The 12,011-nt window shown below is 38.3% G+C and overlaps 1 protein-coding gene across 3 annotated transcripts in view; it reads right to left on the bottom strand.

Annotated features, from left to right (window-relative positions):
- CDCA2 (cell division cycle associated 2) overlaps positions 1-12,011 on the bottom strand; it is a 48,831-nt gene that overhangs the window by 17,826 nt on the left and 18,994 nt on the right. For all 3 annotated transcript variants that reach the window (XM_027839996.1, XM_027839997.1, XM_027839998.1), the window contains exons 5-8: positions 9,644-9,788; positions 7,711-7,922; positions 6,925-7,015; positions 2,079-2,305 (exon numbers count right to left, since the gene is read on the bottom strand). In XM_027839996.1, the coding sequence (XP_027695797.1) occupies positions 2,079-2,305; positions 6,925-7,015; positions 7,711-7,922; positions 9,644-9,788 (675 nt within the window). The remainder of the gene's footprint in view (positions 1-2,078; positions 2,306-6,924; positions 7,016-7,710; positions 7,923-9,643; positions 9,789-12,011) is intronic.

Here is a 12,011-nt window from a genome sequence, read left to right as displayed (position 1 = left end):
TATGCCTGACAGAGCAGAATTAAAATGGGAACTATTATAACTACATCGTCCTTCATCCCCATTATCCTGACCCTTCCTTTATCACCACGATATTCTTATTCCTTTTTTTCTATTCTCATAAAGACTCTTAGGCTTTGAAAAATGTCCAAATTCATCATGGGAACCATGAAGGACTTGAGGAAGAAAAAGGTACCAGGACATGGTGGACAGTCTTAGTCTAATCTAAAAGGATGTTTCCTGATGTGCTTCTGTCCCCAGATGTCATCCACAGAACCAACCTGAAAGGTTTCCTCTCATCTTGGATCTAGGAAAAGTGTCTCTGACAGCTAGTTAACAGAATCATTAAGAAATGTACTATTGCTAAACCTTGCAGGTGAATTAAGTTTGAAATTGCACTAAAGTCATAATTTAGTAATTAAACAGACAAGTGACAACTAAAATTATATGATTACATAATTTCTAACTGTAAGGGATATTTTAAAAACCCTTCTTTTCTTTCTTTCTTTTTTTTTTTTTACAGAGAAGGATATTAGGACCCAGAAGATGGGTAATATGATTTGAACTTAGGATTTCCAAATAGAAATCCATTGTCCTTTCCACTATCCTTGTTTCCTTATAGAAATTCCTTCCTGCTGCTCACATCTCTTGTCTGCATACCCTCATTATTGGAAAAAGATGCCAGGGTAAACATGCCACTCATCCCTGACCCTCAACCTCTGCCTCCCAACCATGGAGGATGCCAGCACTTGACAGAAGAGCTAGGGTTATACAAACCCAAAAGATGAGGACCATGGGAAGCCTAGGAACCAGTATAACACCACATGGATTTCACTAGGGAAGAAGGCAAAGAGCCAACAAGAAACCTACAGGGCTCTTTTCAACATACAACTCTCTGACCAACTGGTTTTCTTCTACTTTCAACTCTAAATTTCCTAAGTGGGCTCCACAGAAAACAGCACCCATTCAAAGACCCAACTTTCCCTAACAAACTCCTTCAACACAACACAACCCCTCCCAAACCAGCTTGGCCCTGAATAGGCACCTACTGGCACCCCTATAAATACACATTCTGTTCAAATATTTATTCAGCACTAGCTCTAATATACAAATAACATCATTGACCCAAATATCTAAATTTGTGAAACAGATATTCATTAAATACTTAAATGGACTTCTTTTTAATTAACGAATGTCTACAAACAAACAGGCATACTTCAAACTTTGCTCAGCTTGGTAAAAATTTTATCCTTTCTTCCACAAGAGAGCAGCATGGCTTAGTGCAAAGAATATTGGACCTGGGAGTCAGGAAGACTTATTAGAATCCTTCCTAAGACAACTGTCTGTGTGACAGTGGGCAACCATCAGTTAACTATCTAGGTGTCAACCACTATCATGCCCCCAGAGGGTTACCTAGTACACAATTCTGCTGAGAGGTTAGGGGGACCAACGTGGGCTTTAGGGGAAGGACGGTATATTTAAAAAGCACAATGAAGCAAAAGTCCACAGAACGGAGTGATCATCTCATCAGTTTTGCCACTAATTTTTCATATGGCCTTGAGCAGTTGACACTAAATGAGGAGGTGGTACTAGGCAATGTCTCAGATCCTCTGCAGCTCTAAAATGCAATGACTACTCACCAACAACTGAATAAAATCATTTTCATGATTATAAAAATCAACCTTGGCAGAGTATGGCACTGAAGGTCAAGCTCAGACAGAAAGGTCTCAGCCCAAGTCTTGCATCTGGGTGAACTGAGGCAACATGTCCAGTGGTGCAAGTCACTTTACAAGACCAGAAATAGCAGAAATTCCTAATCTATGTGAGAAGAAAGGCTTCCTCACCAGGGGCTTCCTATACTGATGAAATTCACCAGACAAGCAAAACAAAACAAAACCAAGAAAAAAGCCCCCTCATCGAGTATAGAATGACATGGGAGGCAGACATTTCTGACAGACATTACAATCCAGACAAAACTCAAGACATCTTTCACGCTGCTAAAGGTTCTGGAGTTTTGTCTTTCAATCGCATTTGAAGAACTTTCTCTTAGCCACACAAGTCTCTACGGGCAAGCCTGGTACCTGTAAGCTTTCCAGAAGCAGCTTCACGGGGGTCTTCTTCAGCACAGAGCGAAGGAAAGAGGACTTACGAGACGAAAGGTCCCCCTTGTACACAGGTGCAACTGGTGGCATGATCTCATTGAATGGTTCTGTGCTCAGCTCTTTCCCAGATCTGCCTCTCTTTCCACGACATCTGGAAGCAGCATTACTTGCTTTTTCTTCCTCTGCACATCCAGCTACGTCCTTTCCTTCAAAAGAAACACACAAAAGCTTAAGACTTTAGGGGGAGGGTCAAGCCCCTCTAGATTAATTTAAAAAAACACAACCCCCAAAACCATTTGTTTACAAAGCAAGCAAGCTTTTGAGAGGATTTTTTCCCTAATCTTTAAGTTAAGTATCTTATCTTACAGTGCCTTCTTGTGTGGAAGCACGCTGCGGGGAAGAGCAGTTGGCTCTTAGTTTTAAGTCTTTTCTCGTCAAAGGTGCACTGTAAGACGGCAAAACGATGCCGCTACTCACCACTTAACATTTCAGTGTAGCTGCTGGCGCTGAAATAGCCCCAGTTAACCCCCAATGTCCCTGGTGCTGACCTGCCCATCCACAGACCCTGGAAGGGCTCTGGAGCCTGACACCATGGCCTAAAGGGATTAGGAAACTATACATAGTTGGGTAGTCTGTTCATGGTAAACAAAGAAAATTGATACTTTACTTATCGCCATGGACCTTGGCAGGAGGAAAAATATTCTAAAATGCTACTACAGGTAGAAGTGCTAATGTAAAAAAACTTTAAAAAGTTAACTTAGAATCCATGGCCAAGCATGGTGCCACAACACCTATGATGTGCTACTGGGGAGGCTGAGGCTACTAGAATCCCTGAATTTGGGTGTTTGGAGCTGCAGTGACTTAAAGCAGCGAGGTCTGCATCAATGTGGTGAGTGAGCCCACCAAGCTGCCTAAAGAGAGGAAGACTGGCTCAGGTCAGAAAACGGGGGTCAAAGCTGCCAATCAGCAATGAGAACGGGCCCAGGGTGCTGCAAGTGCACTTCTGGCCTGGGGTCAGAAACAGGGAAGAGACACAGGTTTAAAAAACAAAAAAAGGTTTCTATCTTTTCCAGCCTCTAGGTGAACTTTTACATAACCCTCCTAAGAATTAAGGACTTGCCAAAGGGAAATCAGTGGGAAGCGTTAGATTTGGAGTTGGAGGACCTAGGCTCTGCTAACAGAAGAATCAGCCTGGGTGATGATGGATGTGTAACTCCCCCTCTCTGGGCCACCTGAGTTTTTTTCACCTGAAGAATAAGGGTGTTAGACTGGACGTCATCTGTGCTCACGGTTTGACAACAAGACACTCCCCACCTCTAACGTGAAGCCCAGGCTCACCCACGGCCCTTTCCTTCAGTGCTGTGAGGGCTGATGCAGAGAAGAGATGAGAGTGCATGAACAAGACTCCTAACTTAAGCTCCTCAACTGTTTGCAGTCCAGACACAAAGCAATAATGTTCTTTTAACAGTACGCTTGAGGTAATCTCTGCTGAGCCAAATTACTTTCCCCTAACAGTGTGGGATTTGGGCAACAAGATAAAGCAAGGGTACCTCAAGATCAAAGAAAATTCTATCTCTAATACAACTTAGAAAGTTTTGGAAAAAGCATTAAAAAGATCAATGATCCCCCACCCTGCACCCCATTAATTGTTACCAATGGCTGTTTTGTGGGAGAGCATGACAAGAATGGCTTTAACTCAGCCTCAAAAGATTATAGAAATTATAAAGAACTCCTGGATTTTCCATTAATAGCCAGTAATGAACATATTTCTCCACAAATTTCTGTAAATCCTTCTTGAGCCTATTAAATGTTTTCAGTCTACTCAAGCACTTAGGATAATAGATTCCATATGTGAACTCTTCTCTCCACTAAAAAAAAAAAAACAAAAAAAAAAAAACCTCAATTCCTCTTGGATTCAAGGGGACATCTACTTTTAGTATTTTGGGATCTGGTTCACACATCTGGCCTTTACTGTGGAAATTTAATACCTTCAAATTTCAGCATTTTTAAATAAACACTAAAACATATAATACTATCTTCCTCAGGACTGGAAGTGATAAAATGATTAACTAAGACTCTATTCCTGCCCTCATGAAGCGCATCATCTACTTAGAAGGATACCAGAAATCAATATGTAACTGTAATAACAAAATTTATGAGAGACATAGATACCAAGGAGGCAATGAGGTGGCAAAGAAGATAGAGTGCTGGCCTGGAGTCCGGAAGATCTGAGTTCAAATTCGGCCTCAGACGTCACTAGCTGTGTGACCTTGGTTACTTAGCCTCTGTTTGCCTAAATCCAATGGAGAAGGAAATGGCAAACCACTCCACTATTTCTGCCAAGAAAACCTCACGGACAGTGTAAGCCACGGAATCACAGAGAATTAGATACAAATGAACCACAGTAAGTGCCAAGGTGGAGACAAGTCAATATGCTTATTAAGCACCTACTATGTACCAACCAATTAGGGGGAGTGCAAAGAAAGGCAAAAACAGTCTGTGCTCGAAAGGAATCAGTCTGACAATAGGCAGAGAAGATTCACTACTGAGTGTGTGTGGGTGTGTGTGTGTGGGAATAAGGAATAGGAAAAGGTAATATTTCAATTAGACCTTAAGGAATTAGAAGACATTGAATAAGTGGAGAGTGTCTGGTATTGTAGACCTAAGAAATATGTTGAGAAAAGGTCCTAAAGACACTGGGACCTGAATGAGGGAGAGTAAGTGACCTAATATGGCTAATGTGTTGATGATGTGGAGCTGGATCCTATGCAATAAGGCAGGAAAGGGGAGGCTCCAAATCTGTATAGGACCTTGCATTTAGCTAGGAAGCCTGAACTTTATTCAGTAGGCTATATAATTCAGGACAGCAGAAGGATTTTGAGCAAAATAATAAGCTTGGATCTATGCACAAGCAAAATTCATCTAGGGCAGCAACGAATGTATTATATAGAGAATGACTGATTAGGAAACTGCAATAGTTAATATGATGTTCATAAGGTCCTGGACTGAGAAATTGGCTATGGGAATAGACATCACGGGTTATACATGAAGGAAATTATGAAAGGAAAAGGAAAAATCAAAAGAGAGCACCCAATCAAGCTGAATAAAGATGTCACTACTAGAAAAAAGTCAGAAACAGAAAAATGTTTTGGGCTACAGATAATAAACTTGGTTTGGGAAAAACTGCACTCAAAGTGATGGTACAGATGTTTTCTTGGCTAACCGGATGCGAGTCTAGAGCTTAAAGGGAAGGCAGAGATGAAAATACATATTTGGATGTCATCCGCATAGAAGTGACAATTAAAGAAATGATGACTGAGAGAAAAGATGCTGGCTGGGGCTGGATCCTCAGCAAACCTGAATGGGCTGTAATGAAGAACCATCAGTTGGGGCACAGAAAGGCTGGTGAATAAGGGTCATGGAATCTCCCATCAATGCGCTCTCAGGATACAACTTGCCCAATTCACAAATCTCAATGAACTGCTTCTCCGGCACATTCCTAACAAAGAGCCACAGAGACTAGTCTCTACCTGAGCACATACAGTGATTGGTAACTGGCTACCAATCCGGGAAGTTCAACGAACTTCTGGACAACCTGAATGGTTCCTTACATTAAATCTAAAATTTAACTGCTACTCACTGTTACCATGTATGGTAGAGGCAGTTTGTCACGGTGGACTTGCCTTACAAACGTTCAAGATTTATTCTGATCTTGAGAACCACAAACATACGCTTTTTCAGGCAAAGGGAATTGATTGTATCTAGAATAATCAACAGTTAAAATCGATAATTTCTATAAAAGAGTAAGAACAGAAGGCAGACAGCAAAAGGTACAGAAAAAAAAGAGAAATGAAGGCATACAAGGTACACAAACATATTAAGAAGTATGGTAGTTATTAAAGTTGAGAGTGAAAAAACCCACTTGGTTCAGAGTTTTTTAGGTCTGACGAGACTTAAACGTGCTTCTACACAGAAGAGGAAGAAAATAGAGTACAAAGGTGGTACAGGGCAACAGGAGGATGACGGATATACCAAGGATTAGCTCTAGTAAAAAGTAGAGGGTAAAGGAAAGGAGGGAATGAGTGAAGACGCTGGGAGTTGAAGAAGGGACATGAGGGAACTCATCGGCCTCTGTCCTTATGGAAATAGGGGTTAGGATGCACTGCTGGGAGCAGCAGGTTAGGTAATGAAGCTTTTAAGTCCAAGCAAAGAGGAAACAGTCCAAATAGTTAGTTGGACCGTGAGACAAGGATTCAATGAGCCTTGAATAAATATGATTCCTCCAAAGCAGTGAGGCCTAATATTATCAAAGGCTGGTTTAATAGATTGTGTCCTCTGGTATGAAAAATTTAGTCAAATACTATTCAAATCATGTTATCTTGTTAACAAAGAGATTATGCTCATTAACATACTGATGGGTCTTATACATGTTAGAGATGCCACAGGATTTAGAAATATCTTATTGGCTTTGGTTGAAAGCAAAATTAGAGAACAAAGTAGAAAATGTCCTCCCAGAACAGGAATTCTAAAATAATGACAAAGTGCACAGAACAATGGGCCTGGAGTCAGAAAGACCGGAGTTCAAATCTGGCCTGAGACACTGACTAGCTGTGTGACCTTGGGCAAGTCAATTTAACCATCTGACTTAGCTTTCTCATCTATGAATTGGGGTAATAATAGCACTTACCACTCAGGAATGCTGTGAGGATCCAATGAGATAATGTGCAAAGCATTTTGCCAAGCTTAATCACTTTGTAAACGCCAGCTATTACTAATGCATTTTAAATAGGACATGAGGTCACCACAATAACAATGGAATAATTACCCCTTGTAGCCCCAGAGAGACTTCTCAGTGAAGTGTCCTCTAAAACCGAGCATCCAGACTGTGCAACAACGGACGGATCACAAGAAGATTCCTGGGGGGAAAAGTACTGATTAAGGTCTACTTCCTGGAAAACACCAAATAAGCAAATGCTGATTTCTTGTCCAAGCTGGTCAAAATGTCCATGTTTTCAATTTGATCTCAAAGTGGTACCTGGGCACAAGCACCATAACAACTAAGCTCTCCGTTGTACTCTAAACAGCCAAAGTGGATCTCTTCAGTTTCCTGAGTCAAATTTAGAAGATAAATATCCATTTTCTAGTGACCCTATTTCTACAAAGCAGGGTCTTTGGCAACCTTTAGAACTGGCCAAATTTTGCTCAATGATAAGATCCATGTTAGGAGATGTTTTATTTAACAAAACACGACTACACTGTCAGAAATGAATTCTTAAACTCTGGCCTTACTCTTCAAAATTCATCAAGATCCTAGGATAGAAATCTTATTTTCACTAAATGCAATAATTTTTAAAAGTATGAAAAGCTCTATTTCATTAAAGAAGGTCTCCTTTCAGATAGGCCATCTGATGTAACAAAAACAAAGGAACCACGTGAAAATACAAAGGCACCCACTCAGCAGCCACACCCAACAATGCTACCCCTCCCCCCCCAGCAGCAGCAGCAGCAGCAGCATCATATACAGCTGCCCTAACAAGCTAAGCAGAAAGTCAAGCTCCACTTAAATCAACAACCACCAAGGCCTGATGTTTTCTTTTTCAGGTAATTTTACCTTAGAATGATCTGTCGTAGAAGTTTCACAGGTATAAGTTCGGTTTGTGTCAGGAAAAGTAGCAATATGGCATATCTGGATGTCAGTCAACTTTTTTTCACCATTAGCTATATTTTCTTTTAAGTCTCTCTGGTAAGATACTCGCCTATGCTTGGATGGTAACTCTCCACACAGCTGGGGCTGGTCACAATGTTTGGGGCTTTTGTTCTTAGCTGAATTCCAGATGGGGGTAAAAAAGACAGTTTTTAAATTATTTAAACAATTTACCCTTGAAATCTTTAAAATATTCTACGTATAATTCTGAATATTTTGTAAAGTTAACAAAATTATTAAAAAGTTATCCTAAAAATTAAATCACTTCAAAATAGTGTAAAAAAAAAAGGAAAAGAAAAAAAAAAACACTAAAACAGATAAAAGGCAAATTTAATGAAATTGGGTAACTCAAGGCTATATATACACTTCAAACAGATTCTAATACTAGTCCTGCCTTTTACTGAGGGACTCTTCAGCAGATTGATCGGGTGAGGTGACTTCTCAATTCAGAAAACCTCAGCGGTTTCTTCAAGCAAACAGTTCACACTTGGGGTCAGTCTCCACAAACTGGAACCATCGTGCCCTGTGCAGCCTTGCCTCAAGTCAGACCATCATGACTCAGCCTGAATGGCTCCCTCAATATGATGTACCCAGTAATGGCCTCTGCCATGCTCATCACACACACTAGTACCCAGGCCCATTTTCTTCTTCTGCTGTACATCTGAAATTCTGACACATATTCTACCGCCCAAATCAAATGAAGTCTCAACAAAAGCCATCCCTGATTTCCTGTCAAAACAGCCTCATTTAACCTGACTGCTTATTTGTCATCACAAGGGCATTGGGCAGAAGGGGACTGGTGGTAGGGAAAGAAAGAAGAAAAAGACAGAGTAGCCTAAAAGAGGGCCATAGAAGCATTTTTTTTTTTAAATGCACAGAACAGATGACAGGCCAGAAAGTATCAGAGACAAGGGGGACGGCTTTGAAAGTTACCTGTTAAATTTACTTTATACTTAAAAAGAAAAGCAAGCTGTATATAAGACTTAAGAGTTTCATGTGACAATTCTCTCATGTTTTACTATGTAGGCAAAAATTAAAATTCTCTGCATTTTTATCTGAGGCCCTCTACTTCACGATAAATTGGGTAATAATGGACTATTAGCTAAGCTTTGCATTTCTAGCATCTTCTAAAACAGCAGGCATTTAAAAAGGTTTTGGTTTTTTTTTTATTTAATTTAATTAACCTTGATAGGCTATACTGTAATCCAGTTATTCTTATCTTAAAGGAATTCTGTCATCAGCAAATCTTCTATAACCATATAAATGATCTATTAGGTCAAAAGCAATGAAAAACTACACAGTTGAGACAGAGGTAAAAACTAATAAAAAAAATCACAAATGCGAATGGGTAATGTTTGTCTCAGAATGTATGCTCTGGAGAAAAAGGCCTCAATTTTTATTGACTTCCACTAAAATGTATCAGTCATGATGCTACATATTTGTATTTGAGGATGGTTCCAAGCAATTGTTGGAATCTAACCCACTAAGGCTATATCACCATGACAACAGGCACAGTAATGTCAAGGTAATTTTCCTTTTTCACAGCTTTTGTGATTCCACAACTAAAGATGACCATTGGTTTATCAGCAGAGTTTAAAAGCTGAGGTGAGGATGATATATGATCATAAAAAAATTTTTTTTAATACAATGGGGCAAGCAGTTCAGGCCTCAACATTTGCTGAGTTTAACAGACAAACAGGATTGCTTCAGATTAGAAAGCTGATGGGCAACTTAAAGTACTCAGAGCAAGTATTCATCAAACACATTTTTATGCCAGGCACCATAGTTTATAATTTATTTTGAATAAAAATTCTGGGCAAAATTGATTTTGTTTACTTACTGCAGTCTGCTGCTTGAAATTCTCCCTCTAGCCCTGAATGTCCAGACTTTTCTTCGTTTTCCTTTACTTGGTGAAAAGCAGATTGGAAAGCAGAAATTCGCTCTTTTAACGAATCACCATTTCTATATCGAAATGGGCTGGCCTGCTAAAGTATATGAAGAACAGAATAGGTCAATCCAAAATACAAATCCTATGTTCTATACCTAAAAAACTGTACCATTTAAACACTAAACACTGAGATATATATGATGATAAATAATTGTATTAAATTCAGGAGACTCTACTAATATAAGTTCACTGAACAAGCAAGTGAATGCTTTCCTTCCTGGAAAATGTATTTGTTTGAAAATATCCTACATGAAGCCGTCTTCCACAGACATAAAACCTCCTCCACATGAGCCAAAGGGCTGTTTGCAAAGATGAACACAAAAGTTGTTGGTAACACACTACCTAATTAAACCAGAGTATTTTAAACAACTCAAAATTTCATCTAGGTTAGGACATAACTCACTTGACATAACTGACACAATCCAAAAAAAATTGCTAGCTTCAGCTGATGTTTAAAAAAAAAACAAAAACGGAGAGAGCAATCAAAATCTCAGACAAAGTTAAAGTTAAAATACATTTAACTAAAAGAGATAAACAGGGAAACTACACTACGTGTCAACAATATCATTCAATATTGTTTTAGAGCATTTAAAATAACCGTAGACAGTATAAAATACCTGACATACCTGCTAAAACAGATCCAGGAACTACATGAACATAAATTATAAAACACTTCTTACTAATAAAGTCTAATTGAAATAACTGGAGAAATGTTAACTGTTCATAGATAGGGCAAAGCCAATATAATAAAAACAACAATTTTACCTAACTAATCTGTTTATTCAATGCCATCCCAATTATTAAAAAAAATTTTGAGTTAGAAAAAAATAACAAAAGTCATTTGTCAGAATAAAAGGTCAAAAATTTCAAAGAAATTAACAAAAAATGTAATGGAAGGAGATTCAGCAGTACCAGACCTTAAACTATATTATAAGACAGTAAATACCAAAAATTCCTGGTACTGGCTAAGAAATATAAAGGTACATCAGTGGAACAGAACAGACATACGACACACAGTAGCAAAGGACTACAGTAATGTTGTGTTTGAAAAATGTAAAGATTTAAGTTTTAGGATAAGAATTCATTATTTGGTAAAAATTGTTGGGAAAGCTGGAAAGCAGTATGGCTGAAATTGGGCCAATATCTTACACCATGTACCAAAGATAAAATCAAAAGGGATACATGATCTAGATATAAAGGGAAACATCACAAGAAAATTAGAACATGGAATTTATCTATCAGATTCATGGATAAGAGAATAACATATGAAGAAACAAGATAGAGAGCATTGTAAAGTATAAATAATTTTGATTATATTAAATTAAAAAGTTATTACACAAATAAAACCAATGTAGCCAAGATTAGAGGGAAAGCAAAAAACTGGGGGAAATTTTTCAGACAATCTCTCAGGTAAAGGTTTCATTTCTCAAATATATAAAGAACTTGATCAAATTTATAAGAAGAATATAAGTCATTCCCCAATTGATAAACGGTCAAAGGAGATGATGAAATCAAAACTACAGTCACATGAAAAAATGCTATAAATCAGATTAGAGAAATGCAAATTAAAACAACTTTGAGATATCGTATACCTATCACATTGGCTAACATGATAGATGTACTTCAAGGGGGGGATGGCTAAACAAGTTGTGATATATGATTGTGATGGAATACTACTGCACTCTAAGAGGATGAGCTGGTTGATTTTAGAAAAACATGGAAAAAGTTGGACCTATGAAGGAAGATGAGAAAAACTGACAAATACAAATATGGATAGTATGGTTTTACATAAATGGAAATGCATTGTTTTATATTGAATCTTCTCTATGGTCTGGCTGTATACATGGAAATGTTCTTTTTTTTCTTATTTTGTATTTAAGTTTAAAATGAATAAAAAAAATTTAAAAATTAAAACAAAATCTCTCCATGCCTCATTCTGTACATTCTTTCTATCTTTTTGAGAATATAAAAGGAGTTTATTATGTCAAGGCAATAACACATTGACAAGCCAATCACTGAAGATCAGCCCTATCTATTTTAAACAAGAAATCATTTACAGAGGCTCTATACAATGAGCTGGAGACCGAGTTCTTATTATCTGTATGTTTTTAAGGATAACAGTTTATCACCCACATTTCCATGACGCCATGAATTCTACTTCTAGTCTGATGTTGCAAAGGTGGATAGGAAACAGGAACCAGACCAAAAGGGAAGGGAGGGAGAACTGAAATAAACAAACCAGACCAGAGGGTTCTATGTT

This window comes from Vombatus ursinus, unplaced genomic scaffold (assembly GCF_900497805.2).
Source record: "Vombatus ursinus unplaced genomic scaffold, bare-nosed wombat genome assembly UNPS02014837.1, whole genome shotgun sequence".
Taxonomy (NCBI): Eukaryota; Metazoa; Chordata; class Mammalia; order Diprotodontia; family Vombatidae; genus Vombatus; species Vombatus ursinus.
The sequence above is the reverse complement of the archived record's forward strand: the minus strand, read 5'-3'. Positions and strand labels throughout refer to the sequence as shown.